The 15,634-nt window shown below is 35.7% G+C and overlaps 2 protein-coding genes across 2 annotated transcripts; both read right to left on the bottom strand.

Annotated features, from left to right (window-relative positions):
• On the bottom strand, positions 3,434–11,218 carry LOC109232880 (transmembrane protein 184A-like). Its single transcript, XM_019398568.1, has 8 exons — positions 10,951–11,218; positions 10,621–10,762; positions 10,327–10,521; positions 8,869–8,942; positions 6,048–6,197; positions 5,358–5,643; positions 4,202–4,435; positions 3,434–4,118 (listed from the first exon to the last, which is right to left on the bottom strand). Exons 3-8 carry the CDS (start codon positions 10,471–10,473, stop codon positions 3,750–3,752), a joined length of 1,260 nt encoding a protein of 419 aa, XP_019254113.1. The 5' UTR covers positions 10,474–10,521; positions 10,621–10,762; positions 10,951–11,218; the 3' UTR covers positions 3,434–3,749.
• On the bottom strand, positions 14,175–15,406 carry LOC109232879 (pentatricopeptide repeat-containing protein At4g38150-like). Its single transcript, XM_019398567.1, has one exon. The coding sequence runs from the start codon at positions 15,293–15,295 to the stop codon at positions 14,324–14,326; it is 972 nt and encodes a 323-aa protein (XP_019254112.1). The 5' UTR covers positions 15,296–15,406; the 3' UTR covers positions 14,175–14,323.

The following is a 15,634-nucleotide window of genomic DNA, read 5'->3' as shown; positions in this document are numbered from 1 at the left end:
ATTAAAAAATACACTAAACCCGGCCCTGCCCGGCCCCCTCAACCCGTAACCCTTACGGTTCAATTTTCCGGATGAACCCAAACCCATTAAACCCGGTAAGCCCCAACCCATAACCGGCCGGGACCATAACCCGTACGGGTACAAAAAATCCCAACCCAGTCCGGCCCGGCCCACCCATTTAACACCCTATAATGATAGATAAATCAAAAACTTTTCATTCAACTTATTCTTTCAATTGAAATTGAGATTTTTGCCTATCTGATCACGCCCAACTACGCCTTATAAAAAGGACAATGCGGTCGCTGCAAATATAATCCGGTTTACAAGTCCGGAGTCGATATCCCACAGAGAGTTAACCTATCAGTTGCAACCTTCAGACCCACCAAGTCTTCAGAATCAGCTTCCCAAATATTTAAATTCTCAATTGAGTGTTCTTTACTAACTAACTTTCAAGTAACTACAATGCTATAACTAATAAAAAGGGTTATAAACAATTATGAGAAAAAGCTAAGGCAATGATTTCCCCTATTGATGGAATCCCTTCTGTTTATGCTCATACAAATTCACCCACACACCTCTATCAATCATGAACACTAATCTTACCGCAAATCTCTCCCGAGTAATCACAGTAATCTACTATTGCACTCTCCCGAGATACACTAGCTTGCTTTATTTAGCACAATTCACTTTAGATTGCACCCAAGGCTTCATTATTCCTAATCCCGCCTTTAAACCCGCAATTATAGATTCCTCTAATAATCTAGGAGTGGTGTTGTTCAACAAAACCCTAAATATGCACTCTTTTCCAAGTTATGCACACTAAATAGGCACAACTAATTGAGGATCCTGTCAATTAACTACAACGAACACGAAGTTGAACAAATAAAGATTAAACTAGCAATGTGTATTCACATAAACAAGAAGTTCATCACCCAATAGGTTCCATCAAAGCCTTAGACAAGAAATTTAGCTACTCATAGTTATGGGAGAATAAACTAAACTTGAATTCATCATAAAATCAAAAGAAAAGAAGAAAGATGTTTAGAGTACTTTTTCACAATTGTTCTCCTTGCTAAGAAACCTAAAAAATCAATATATGCCTCTCTTGGGCGAAGTCTAGTGTTTAAAATAGGGTTTAGGTCTAAAAATCCCGTGTTTTACACTTTGGTCCCCGAAGTTTCTGTGTCCACCGCGGTTCTACCGCGATCGCGGTAGAACCGCGGTAAAATACCCTCGCGGATCTTCAATTATTCAGAGACTACCTTCCACCGCGGTTTCACCGCGGTCGCGGTGGAACCGCGGTAGACCCTGTATCCGGGCAATTTGGCCTGTTTTGAATGGGTCACTTGGGAAATGCAACAATTAGCTTTTTTTTCATCAATAGTTGACTCCAAACTGCTCCTTAGCCTTCCTTACATCTATATCACCTGCAAATCATGAAAAGTACCAATAAGAGCATTTTGTTGTCATTTTTCCACATTAAAGTTCACAAGAAGGTGGTTATTCGGTGCGTGATTATAGTCAAATTCACCTATTATCAAATATAAAAATATCCATAATTTTCTTGATGTTCCCAGTTGTGTTTTAAATTAAAAGACATCATATTGGTTCAGAGTTTTGTTGATCCTAAACCTGAGCAAGCACTTCATGTATAGTCCGCCGACCCTTAATTATTTCCATCAACATTGACCATTTATTTGAAGAATCAAGATTGAGATTAACTTAATTATATCCACTAATCAGACCTTAAGCGTGAATCATACGATTGCGACTAAAAACTAGTAAAAGAAGATATCTTGAGTTATTCATTTAATATATTGCAAGCTAGAGACGACTAATTAAACAATCACAAGTAGAGATAATCATATAATGATTGAAGGTATGATTTGTTGTAGAGTATTAGTTTGCTTCTCAGTCTTTTGGTCAACCAAAAAGCAAGGTGATTTATTTGTCCCAAGTGTAGAAAAACTCCACAGCACAACAATCGAAGATACATAAAATACTTTCATAATCTTTTCTCCTGCTAGAGTGGTATATTTCTAACTTACTTTTTTCACAAAATAATATATCTTTGATTTGGGGTCCCGTGCAGAACCAAATAAATAAAACAGATAAATCCTCTTGATTAAGTACGCGGACTGAAATTGTTGGTCAAACAAAGAAAACCTATCACATATAAAATATGTCTTTTTCGTCCTTCCCTTTTTGTTTTTTTTTTTTTCCCTTATCTTATGTCACCTAAAAAAACCAAAATGTTTCGTGATTTTCCACCTTATAAAATGGCCCATCACAGATGTGAAAATAAGATAAAATATATATACAACTGATGACCAATATTACATAAAAAATATGACGACTACGTACAATAACAAAGCGACAACAGTTAATTCAGTGTGAAAGTAAACATATAATCCTTGCTATTTGATAACGCGTTGTGAGACATCCAACAGACGACGTGTTTGGCTGCACCTACTTACTAACATTAAAATAGCACATAAAAGATGTGGGTAAAACGCGCAAGTATATATATATATATATATATATATATGGCGTTTGTGTTATATTAATCGTGTTTCTAATGGCGTATGTTTTATTTTAATCATGTTTCTGATGGCATATGTTTTATATTAATCACGTTTCTGAAAAGTTTTTTGTACGTGCCACACACCTTTCATTGTATCAATTAGCGCATGCCTAGCATTAGAAAGAATAAAGTGCATTATTAAGTTGTTAAACTGGGTGAAGTAAACATTTTAATCCAAGTTCTTTTACTGTTTAATGAAATCCACACCTTTTTATTAACAGAATTTGTTGGACTAAGAAAATCTCAAAATTTCACCTACAAAAAATCCATCTCCCTAAGATTAAAAAACCCTTTATAGTCTGTTTTGCAAACTGAAAAAATCAGCTTACTTTAAGAAGTATCTTTTTTTAAAGTACTCTTTTTAAAGTATTTTGGTGAGAAGCAATTTGTTGCTAATTACTTTGAAAAGCACTTCTAAGTAGCAATTAGTGTTTGACCAAGCTTTTAAAAAGTGCTTCTTAGTGTATTTTTATCAAAAGTGCTTCTCAAAAAAATACTTCTGAAAAGAAACTATTTTTTCTGCTTCTCCAAAACTACTTCCGTTTTTACTCAAAAGCACTTTTTTTGTCTAAAAGCTTGACCAAACACTTCAACTTGGGGAAAAAGCACTTTTTTTGAACTTGGAGAAGCTTGGCCAAACCGGCTATAAGTATTGCTTGCGTTGACAACCAATAGGAGCTAATCATTACTACACAAGTTCGCACCCACAGATCAAATGTCCAAGACCAATACTCTAAGTCAACCAATAGGAGCTAATGATTCAGATATTTAACTAAAACAAAAATGTGGATGGAAAATATAGAACGCATAACAGCGGCTTTCTATAAACACAACTTCCGGACTCCAATATCAGGAACGAAAAGGAACCTTCCAAAGAGAGAGAATAAAAGTTCCTTGTGTAATATATAGTGAGCTAGAGTTAATCATTCCAGCGCAAACATAACTGAGGTTTTCTCTAATTACACTAAATATGGAAATAGGATCAAACAATCAAAAAGAAATGGCTGAAAACTAGCTTTGCCTACATTTACAAACTAAGTTACAACTCTGAGCTCCATAGAAAGACAATCTGGATTGCGTGAGACCGCTAGTGCACATCTAATTCCCAACAAAAACTAAAGAAAAAAAGAAAAATTCACACATGAATGAAAATCCAATGTCATTATCACCTTGTCCCAGAATTGGCTGCAGGTACCTTAGATGGATAATTTGAAATGTCAACATCGATCAGAGATAGGTCATAGGGCGCTGAAACATTATTTGATGCATCCATAAGCAGCGAGCAATTCATTGCTTCAGATTTCCCTGTTTGGTGTCCTGCACCAGGATTTTGTGCATTGTTGTTATTAGCAGAGGGAGAGAGACTAGATAATTGTACATCTTCCTGTTTGTTTCCAAATATGTGCTTATTTTTTCTAACAGTATCCATCTCTGGGCCAGTTGGGACGAAAGTCCTTGCCCTGTACTTTGTTGCACCCCCCTCTTCACCATCACCATGATTATAGAGAACATAATCATGATAAGTAGGAGCGAACTGCATCCATTGTAGAACACAGAATCTGTCAGGACACGAGTAAAAATACAGCACAAGGGAAAATGAGCAAGTGATTGTCTTACCTGGTGGACTGTGTCATGGTAAAAGTCATTTAGCATAAGAGCATGTCCAAGGCTAGCAGTAAAACCACGAGAAGGACCAATGTTTGCACCAGCATATTCCTTATACGGGAAGGCATAAAGATGAGCAAAAGCTGCAATAAGCATCTCAACACAAATTATAAAATTCTGAAATTCAGCAGCTTCCTCGGTATCTTTAATAAGTCTAGATTTTGCAGCAAGAAACACCAGAACACCCTGGGAGCGGAAGTTAAGAAGGATTATGAGAACTTGACACATAATTCAATGCAAAACTGTAATTGAAAGAACAAGACCAGCCAATTGCTATTATTTCAGTAAAAGCTCTGTTATACATCACATAACAAAAAATAAAGGCAGATAAAGGTAAGATAGTCTATCTTTCAGCTAGTTGAACCCCATTAAAAGAATATGACCAATTTAGATATATCAATAAGGCAGCATCACTTCATCAGCAAGCAAACTACCACATCTTAACTAAACAGGTAAAAGCTATTTGTTCCTCCCTGTTTAGGTTTGGCTTGAAAGGAGAAAATGTTGAAGTGTGTCAAAATTACATCAATTCACCTTTTTAGCTCAACTTGTGAACCAAAAACCAAAAAGCTCAACGTGTGAACCAAAAACGAAAAAAAACGAAGATCAAGGCATATAGCTGGTTCAAAGAAAACAAAAGATTTTAGGTATAGAACAGTTTTACCCACGTGCATCAATTAGCACCTTGTAAGAACAACAATTCTTCAGCTTGTTATAATGAGTCAAATAACTGCCAACCTCTACTAGGACCAAACAATTAACTACAAGTAACATTGGTATAGCGCAAGCTAACCTTGACAGCAACATCATGAAAAAGTTATTTGTGCACAGGGGCCATGCTAATCTTCTCCATATCGTTCCAATTTTATCCGATTTCCCCATAGGGCAAACGTTGTAAAAAATTATTATTGTATTTTTTTGTGCTAACAGAATCAATTAGTAATAAAGCACCGTATGCCGGAATTGTGAAAGCAAAAGGAGTTCAATAGTTTTAAAAAATAAAAAAATTGCTTACTTAGCACTAAAGGGAGAAATAGGATGTAACTAAGCAAACCAGGTGAGTGATAATATATGATTCCAAATCAAAATTAGGCAAAAAAAAACATACCTGCCAGTATGTAAGGAATACGACAGATTTTATAATGATAAACTTCGGAACTGGATTAAATGGCCGGAGCAAATCTTTGCATGCCACGTAAAACAAAGCCAAGGCATAAAGTGCCATCGAGTATGAGATAGTATATATAATTGTGAGGTAGAGGTACGACTGCATTGGACTGAAATTTCCATCCTCGTATTTTCCTTTTGCATAAAGTATGATTGTAACTGCCACTAATATGGGCTTGAGAATCACAAACTGCAAACATCCCTGCTTGCACCTTCGAATAAAGCGCCTGCATTTCTTGAACATTATCAGAAATACAGTTTTAAACAAAAAATAAACAAGAGACCTAAGGTCAATACATGAAATTAATTAACTAAATTGCAACATGGAAACCTACATAGTTGAAATGTAAAACAAGGTAATAATAATTTGGTCACAGAAATCAAGGGAATCATAAATTCAACAGCACCAACACTATTCAAAATATCCATTGAAACTTTTTTCAGTCATCTCAAATTCAAGTGAAGAAACGCACTGCAACCAATCATATAAACCATCAATATGAGTCTCCACTCTCCTACATAGAGGTGTGAGTAATGTATAAATTTTAAAAATGGTTCATGCTGAAGAATCCTCAAGGAGTTGCTTGTAATTGACAAAATAAAAGAAGCTCTATGCATATGCGCAACTTACCCATCCAAAGGAAGTGGAGGAAAGCAGCAGGTCATCAGACACCAATTTGGCTTTAGAACTCGGCCACTCAAACTTAAAACAACAGACCCTGGGCCGCCAACCCATGCCAGGCACAGTGATAGAAAATTATATATGACCCAAGCCTCGTATCTGAAATTAAAAGTAAATATTCACAAATTAACGAAAAGATCTCACCATAAGAGATGTCTAAACATAAGCATAATGAAAGATGCAAACTCATGCAAATCATTCACCAAGTAATCCCTTCGACCTAATATATGTTGTGTCAATTTACTAGCACAGAGATTAAAAAAGAAAAGGTTGAACTTTTTCCTGCATATTAGAGTGATTTAAACTTAATGATTGATCTTAAGACCAGAATGTGTACAAGTTAGGTGTATTGTTAGAAGATGTCAAATAAAAACAGCAAAGCTAGTAAAACAGGCTGTGTTGGGACATTTACATCACGTCAAGTGTTTGACAAAAATCGTTTTTGTTCGTTTATAGATTTGTAAATCAGTATAGAGAAACGTGTGAGGTGTAAATTACCTTCGGTATTATTGAATAATAGAATGAAAATTGTCTAAATCATGTCGAATGGATACAGTGGTGCCATACAACAATCCCAACTAATATGGAATTGGGGTGCAGTTCTTGCATATTAACAATTGTCTGCCCTCCAAATCACTAAGAAGAAAAAAATTAGTTGTCACTTTTCTTCCATTCCAACACAAACCCTCATCTACATGGCTACGTAACATCTTGCTAAGACCCTCCATCAAAATAAAACCGACTTCAAATATCTACATCACTGAGGTTCTCCATTGAATTTCTGGCTTCTTCCACCCACGTTGTCGATATTTCCCGTGTCAGAACCATGTATATACCTCATGCAGCTATGTCGATTGTGGCTGGAACCGACTTTTTCATCCATCTCACATAATCTAGCCCACCACAAATTGCAATTTGTGCCTTGTCTCTACATTGCAATTTGTGCCTTGTCTCTACATGTAGCTCCATAATCCTCCACAATAGTCACCAATGATCTTAAAGCATTTTCCACCACAGATGTAGTTGACGACCACAAAGTGTAGTCCACACATGCTTAACCGATAAATTCCTACTCGCTAAATGCCGCTACCGATGCCCAGCAGTCAAACAACAGTTTCTTTTATGAAGTACGATTTAAAGTTAAATAACAGTTTGTGCCTCCTCTAATGTCGTTCTCCTGCATTAAATATATGAGCCTCCTCTTCTATTTCAGACAACTTCTGACAGCAAGAAAAACATTCTCTCCATCCTATTTTGCACAAAGACGGTTCATTCAGATGTCTAATTGTCATATACTAGGCTTAAGTTATTGTGAATCAAAACTTTAGCAATAACTGCAATCATAAGCAAAACTGCAATAGAAAAATAGGCCAGGTAACACAGAGTGAATCAGACTGTTCTAAAAAGGAACTAAAAACTCGGAATATGTTGAAGATTGATGTCTGAGAATTGCGGTGATCTAAAGAGGTGGGTTAGACAGCTTGAGAGTTTTCAGAAACACTTGAAGAGATGGTCTAGTTGGATGAGGTCAGTATGACAGAGGAAGTGTAGTTTTCAGAAATACTTGAACAGAAAGTCTAGGAGGATGATGATGATCTCAGAAGATGCCTATGTCATAACTGAGGTTGGTTGGATAAGGGTTCCTTGTGGGTCTTTAAGTAAATCTTAAACTTTCAGCTAAGAGTCTCCTCTCCCCGACAAGGTCTCTCTCCAAATAGTTTTCACTATATTGATTCTTAAGACATCCGGGACATCTGTATCTCAGAGGGATATCACCTATTATAACTTGCAATTATTTTACAATCTCAGCAAGTGTATGTCAACAATGTTTTACGCCGTTTGACAAATTTTAAAGCTTCCTTCGACATTCTTCAAGGTTCTAGGTTTGATATGCTTCAAGCTTCTTCTTTTTTTATTTATTTATGAAGTAGGATATCATTAACAAAGGCATCAAGAAGATGCAAGGATTAGAAAAGAAGGAAATTCTCAGCCCACAAAAAGACAAAAAAGACTAACAATAAGCTTCTTTGGTTTTCTTGACGTAACAAATCAGTATTCAGTAGCAGTCCACAAGTTGGGTAATTAACTTGACAGTTCAATAACTTTGGTGTATGAATGCCATATCAGAATACATCTATGCATTAGTAGTTGAACGAAGCATGGAGTGATCTTTATTCTTCAATTTATAGAAATATACAGCATTGTGCAATTAACCGATTTAACTTCAAATCTTCAATCTATACATATTTTTTGCAAAGGTAATATAGCACATATAAAGCAAAAATGCAAGTATAGACACGTATACCAAGTCAAGCAACTTGACTGGAAGATGCATATCCATATTTCATAAAATCTAGCGCACTGGAAGCTCAACAATTGAGCATGCAGTCAAGCTCAACAGTGGCATCCAGTCCCCACTTAGCATAGGAGAAAACAACAGAGTTTTTGACATAAAGCAATCTCATTGAACCCACAAAACTTTTGACTATAACCCATCTACGATGATGCAAAGCTTTAAAGGTCGACATAGAAAGACAATCGTAAAAAAAGATATTTTTTAAGAATAAATACATGTTTCTTCACACTACAAAGTCCTCTCATGAAAACTATCATTCCATCTGTATTCATGATTGCTACTTATTGCAAGAGTTTCGAACACAGAGGGTAAAAACAGGGCACCATTCCATGGAGCAAACAATGAGCAGTCATATTATAATACCATCAAGAAAAAGAATTACACCACAAAAATACAAACTTGAACAATACTTACATTTCTCGAATGGAATTGAAATAGATGGCACTCTCATTTAGGATGAGTGACAAGAATGACATTAGTGCATAAACCTGTCAAGGAGACAAGGAGAATTTCAAAAATTAAAAGAGTTGGAACATAGCTATAAATTCGCACAATGTAATATACAGCCCAGAGTCAAGCTAGTTTTGAAAATATATTTTTCATGGTCATACATAAAAAATTTGCATTCTCATGTTATTAACAAAAATTAACACCATAACAACCAGACTTGAGCAAATATACCTGATATCAAGATCCATAAAGATTCATAACTCTAATATTCACCTACCTGTTTGGGTACATTCAATGCATGTGTTTTCTTTAATTTAGTTTTACTTAGTATTATCTAAGACAAAAAATTATAAAATTCTACTAGGATTGTGAAAATTGCAGTTAAAAAATGTAACCATCATTGTGAAAATAGTCTAGAACGCACGGGTTTTTATTTATTAGTCAATGCAAATTGTTGATATAAGTCATAGGACAATTGCACATTTGAGCACCACATCCAGATTTTAACCTCCAATTATAGACACCTTTGAAACTAGTTCTTCCATTAATGGACAAAGATCTACAAACTTAACAGCATTAAGTGACAATGAATTTGAAATCCCTACATGCACATACTTCCTCCTACTTCAATTTTTAACAAATACCACAGTTTCTAATTTTCTATATCTTCTACACCAGCTTTCCCAGATTAAACTCACCAACTTCCCAATTTAGTTCCTGTCAGAATTTGTGGACATCGTACCCTCCAGTGGGATGACAACTCTTTTAAGTTTTATCTAATATCAACAAAATGGCAGTATGAACCCGTTCAAAAATCAACTTGATCCCTACTTCTGGACCTACAAAATTTTAAATACAATGAGGTCTATTGGTCGAGCCGAGCGTCTACCGGAAACAGCCTATCTATTTTCATTAAGTAGGGGCAAGGTCTACGGACACACTACCCTCCCCATACCCCACTTGGTGGGATTACACTGGTTTTTTTTATGTTGTTGTTGTAATGAGGTCTATTGGTCATCTTATACCTACATACAGCCAAATGAATTAACTTGCAGCGGTTTAGTCAACTTTTTTAAGAATTTCTTTTTAAAAGAAGTGCATGTTGCATGCAAAAGGAAAATATGTTTGGATAGTTGTAATCTTTGAAGATTATGAGTATTTAGTGAGTAGAAGAACTATTCAAACCACGTCATCAAAGAAAAACAATTTTTTTTTTTTGGATAACCTTGGTATCAAAGCCCAAATTCTTAAAATCTTTTTTTGCAAAAACTTCTTTAGAAAACATAAAAAAACAAGTTTTGATTATGCAGATGATCAAATACATTTGATTATGCAGATGATCAAATACAGTAAGTAGTCTATAATATTACATTTGCAGGTTTGACAGGGAAGAAGAATAAAGGCCAAGAGAGAGAGACTCACAGGAACCATAAAGATGATGCGGACAATGTATCGTTGATAAGTAGGCTCAGTGTAATTCAAAAGGTGTCTGTATATGTGCAAAAGCGCCAGTCCAATGGCACCAACGGTGCAAGGCAATGCAATGAGGATATAGTATATGGGCGCCATTTGTTCAGCAGGCTACCAAAAATCAAACATAAACGCCCTTCTCTGAAACTTTAGAAAGACAACCAAATCAGTAAAATTGAGACAATTTATGAAATTAATAGATAAGTAAATCCAATAAAATGGGGAAAAAATAAAGAATCCACTTACAGAACTAAAGAAAGAGCTCAAAACCCCCTATAGCTGAGAACTTCTCTCCTTCACCAAAGAGAAGAAACTGTTGATATAATTCAAGACTTGGGCTTGTTTAACTTTAATTGGATGTACACCGACCTCGGGACATCAGGAAACCCTAATTCAATACAAATGTTAAGATTTAACTTATCAACAAAAGTATAATTCGACAAAAATGTACATAATTCATTGAAAGGTCAAAGAAATTAAACAGAACTTCAAATTCCAACTGGGATTTTCCCTATATATAGAAAGAGAATCGCGAAATTTAAAAAAACATACAGAAATGGGTAAAGCAATACTCACCTTATCGATGCAATCGGAGGCAAAGATATTAAAGAAGTGCGCAAAACTGGGTCAAAAGTGAAAGTTCAATGAAGAGGATGGAACTATATAGATCTGCGATTTAATAAATCAAAAGAAAAAAAAGGTTTGGCCAAAGCGCTGTAAGTGAATTGTGGGGGCTTGTGGGACAAGGGGAAGCAATAATGGCGGCTTCACGGAGAGACGTATTTTATTTGCTGGAATTGGAAAACAGATATCGCTTCAACAAAACTTGCCAGCAAAGGATAAAATCTTTTTTCCTTCATTTTTTTCTTTCTCCTAACTGTAATTCTTCGTAATTCAAAGAGACAGGTGGCATTCAATTTTTTTTTTCTTTGGTTCAAAGGTGGCATTCAATTTTGTATTTATTTCCTTGAGTTGTCTCAATTATTACTAACAATCACTAATCATTAGTAACATTTTTTTTTTCTTTTATTCTTTAAATTTTGGTTCCCAATCATATTCGAAATTCAACACTTGCTTTTTACTCTATTTAAATTGCAAGTATAAGTATAGAATTCGGGGAAATACATTTTATATTTTTTTAGAATAAAAGGAGATAAAATGGTAAGTATAGAATTGGACTTGACTTTTTCCATTGATAAATTTGCAATATGCATCATTATTATTGTACTTGGTCAGTAAACTACAAGGATTACGTTTTCTTCTTAAATCAAAGAAAAAGTATTCTGTGAAACCATTAGAACTGCGTACTATAATTGTTGTAGCAATTTTAAGAGCAGACTATTTGTATAAAAACAAGATATAGATGATTGTAATTTTTCATACACTTTTGCCCCGTTTGGCCATACATTTTGGCACCGTCTTTTCAAAAAAAAAAATGAAAACATTGTTTGTTCATAGATTAATGATCTATTTTTGAAAAAATTCTGAAATTATTTTTCAAGTTTCCAAAATCTAGTTTAGGGTAGATTTTGGGTGAAACTTGTTCTCCCACTCACAAAACTTCAAAATTTTTTCAAATAAAATGCATGTCCAAACATAATTTCAACTTCCAAAAATTATTTTTCAAAACTACTTCAAAAATTATTTTTTTAAGTTTCAACTAAATCTATGTCCAAACGCTAGCTTTATTTCAGGGATTATAATCACAAAGATGTGCATAGGAAAAAGTGATTCCAAACTTGACAATCTTGTAAAATCAGCTATCACTATTTTCCTTTGGAAATGAAGAATGAGCATTCATACGTGAGAAAGATACAGAATAAGCTTTTTGGGTAAGTGGTAATTAGGATAGGTTTTAAAAAGTTACATATGGGATTTTTAGTAGGTGCTTTCTTTGATAAGATAAAATAAATAAGAAACATAGCATCAGTATAAAACTAGCTGTTAAGACTAATACTACTGTATTCAACGAGGAAGACAAGCTAAAAGGTCAAAGACGAGTTGAGCTAATCAATTGGACATTCTCAAATATTTTTCTAACATTCTCGAACTTGTCGCAAGGGGCGAATGTAGTGTGTTGGTGATGCTGACGGTTCAACTGAATTTGTAACTTTCGAGGCGGAGTAAAAGTGTTGGGATAAAAATTTATTAAAATTGCAAAAATAATAGATATGAACTCATAACTTTATAAATATAATGGGTTTTGATACTTAAAATCTTAAAAGTTATACCCATAAAGTTTAAATCTTGTGTGAGTCATTGCTGGATAACATCACAATCCTGTTTGATTCTGACACATCACAATCCTGTATCTATACAAAAATACAGACGACACTAATAAGATTTATAGACCATCTTATTTGGTAAAGGTCGAAAATGTGTCTTTAGAGAACACGATAGGACACAAAGACAGAACATGCTAGGCGAGTATCAATTGTACACTACTACTTTTCTTCTTTTCTTTTCCCTTTGGTGGTAAATTTCTGATAGAAGAGCAAAGACCCTCGTATTACTACTGGTCTGTGACAGCTGCATGTTTAGGATGTGAAAAAGCAAAGGTTTTTTCAAAAGACAAAACACATAGTTTACTCATCGATCTTATACTCAAATCCCTATTACACACGTGTCGATCACGGAAAATCTTTTACACACTCAACCTTTTAGAAGTGTGTCAAAGACACACCTTTTCGCTGTTTAACCACTTTTTTCTCAGCAAGTATAGTGACGCACCAATAATAACATGCCACGTGTTATTACTTAAAAAAAAGAAAAAAGATACTTGATTTATATTCATCTTCTTCGTCTTCCCCAAATTGTACCACCATGACTGTCCCTCCTCCCCCAAGCCGAGTAAATCTGTACTTGCATCAAATCTTTAATCAACAATGATAGATTGATGCAAAAGACCAAAGATCAACTACCTCATCTTTGCCACTTTCAAGAACCACCACCCCACCCGTATAAATTCATCATTAATTTTCATCTTCTTTTTCACATACTTCACCATTACTCTTTATTTTTGCCACATTAAATATCCCATCCTTGCAAGTAAAAATCCTAAATTTGCTAGTGTAAAGTTTTCAGAAATTGTTGGTGCTATAAAAGATGAAATTAACCAAAAGTTTGATATGAAACCCACCCAATCTTGAAATAAATAACAAATTGGAGAATTTGAAAAACAAATCATCGCCAAATTAATTGCCGATGAGTGCTCAAATACGGGAACACTGAAATTTTCGTTTACTCTCCACCTTTAGACCTTGGCAAAAGTTTCTGGTGGTGTGATAGTAGAAGGCGATGGTGCAGTAAAAGAAGAAGATGGAAACAATTGGTGGATTTTTTTTCTAAAAAATGAAGAAAATATTCAGAAAAATAAAAAAAATGAAAAAGCTGGACAAGTGGCGTCAAAATGAGGCTTAAGATGCAAAATTTTAACTCTCCACGCGCCTGTTATGTGTGTAAAATAGGCGAGCAACACGTAATCAAAATGGTGTGTCTTAAACACACTTTTGAAAAGTTAGGTGTGTAAAAGGTTTCCCGTAATCGGCAAGTGTGTAACAGGGATTTAGGTACAAGGTGGTAAGTTATGTATTTTGCCTTTTCAAAATAACTTCATTAGAAAAATCCTGTAGGCATTGAAAGGGAAAAGGGTAGCAGAAGCACCAACGACCAGAAGAGGGCCACTTTATAGGCCTTAAAGAAGGCCACTTTAAAGGATTATAAGCCAGAAACTTTGTTTAATTGCTCTGGTAGAAGATTTTGTTGATTCCAGATATTATATGAAGTTCATCCAAAAGAGGTAATTGCCAAAAACTAGAAAATCAAATTTCCCCAAGCACATAGTTCTCTTCATCTCTTGTAGCAATTTGTTTCCATATGACAAATACCAAGAATCTTCCTACTACAACAATTTACACAACAAAGAGCCATGAATGTAAAAAAACATATTTTACTTGCCATAGAAAACCTGCATTATGGTCCTATGAATTGGTCCTCTTTTATTCTTCAAGACCTCCCTCATCTTACTCTCTTCAGGCACAGCTCCTTTGCTCTTCATTATCTCCAATAATTCTTTCCCTTCTTCCTCCATTCCTGCCTTCACCAACCCTTCGTAACTGCCCAAACAAGTAGCAGGATTTGGCTTCATTCCCCTTTTCTCCACCATCTCCAACACATACTTCTTCGCCTCTTTCGCCAACTTCCCTTCTCCACTTTCTGCCAACGACTTGATCAAAACGCTATACGTATACGCATTCGGAAGCACCCCATTTGCCAGCATCCGCAGGTACACCTTGTGAGCCTCCTTGGGCTGCCCCGCATTGGCGTATGCCTCGATCACCGCCGTGTGAGCCACCACATCTGGCATCTGGCTCTTGTCCTTGATCTGAGAGAATAGCTCCAACGCCTCATGGGTTAACCCGTCCTTTGACAATCCGTCGAACATCTTCACTGCACTGTTGATCAGCCCATCTGAACGTATCGTGTGAAACACTTCTTGCAAGTTCGTTGGGTCTTCGGGTTCCTCAATTACGGGTTTCTTGTTAAATGGGTCGTATGGTGGTGGTAATTTGGATTTGTCTATCTGTTTAGTCGACGATTTTGTTACCTTGTTCATATCCGCCTCAGAATCGGAGTCCTCTGAATCAGATAATGAGAAATTGACTAATGTGTTGCGCTTCGGAGGAGCTGGAGTTGGGGTATTCGAAATGGGTGTTTCAGGGGTGGTAGTAGTGGTGGAAAACGGTCTGCTTCTGAATGAGGTAATTGTGGAGACTGAAAAAGAGGACACTGTTTTGGGAATTTGGGTTGGCAAAGAGGAGTGGTGGTAACGAAGGGAATAAGGGGAAAGCAGACGGCGAAGTAGTGAGGTGGAAGACGCCGGAGAGACGGTGAGCCACCGGGTAATGGTTATCCCGGCCATGGACGATGAACGGAGTACAGCGTTAAATGTGATAATAGCAGCTCCGTTTTGATTTGAGCAGCGAAGAGTCTAGAAGTTGGAATGGGTTAACGCCTTTTCCCGCTCTTAAGCCATGAGATTAAGTTGTTTTGGCCCATGAAATAGTAGAAGCCCAATTTCAGGTGAATTACCTCAAATTATTTTGTAAGAATTTCGCCAATTGTCCCTTTTTGTATTAATTGTTTAATAAAGGGAAAAAGGCTAAAATTGTCGTAAAAATAACATGGGTTAGCCAGTTTTCGGATTGGTCATTCAAAAATAGACAGCGGTTGCAAAGTCATTGAAAAATAGTCACTATTT

The sequence above is a fragment of the Nicotiana attenuata genome, chromosome 10 (genome assembly GCF_001879085.1).
Source record: "Nicotiana attenuata strain UT chromosome 10, NIATTr2, whole genome shotgun sequence".
Taxonomy (NCBI): domain Eukaryota; kingdom Viridiplantae; phylum Streptophyta; class Magnoliopsida; order Solanales; family Solanaceae; genus Nicotiana; species Nicotiana attenuata.
This window is presented reverse-complemented; position numbering and strand designations above follow the sequence as displayed.

Coding starts and splice junctions, on each gene's coding strand:
- LOC109232880 (XM_019398568.1), bottom strand. CDS start 10,473: ATGGCGCCCATATACTATATCCTCATTGCATTGCCTTGCACCGTTGGT. Junction 5,644..6,047: donor CCTCCACTTCCTTTGGATGG/GTAAGTTGCGCA, acceptor CAAGAAATGCAG/GCGCTTTATTCGAAGGTGCA. Junction 4,436..5,357: donor TATTCCTTACATACTGGCAG/GTATGTTTTTTT, acceptor TTCCGCTCCCAG/GGTGTTCTGGTGTTTCTTGC.
- LOC109232879 (XM_019398567.1), bottom strand. CDS start 15,295: ATGGCCGGGATAACCATTACCCGGTGGCTCACCGTCTCTCCGGCGTCT.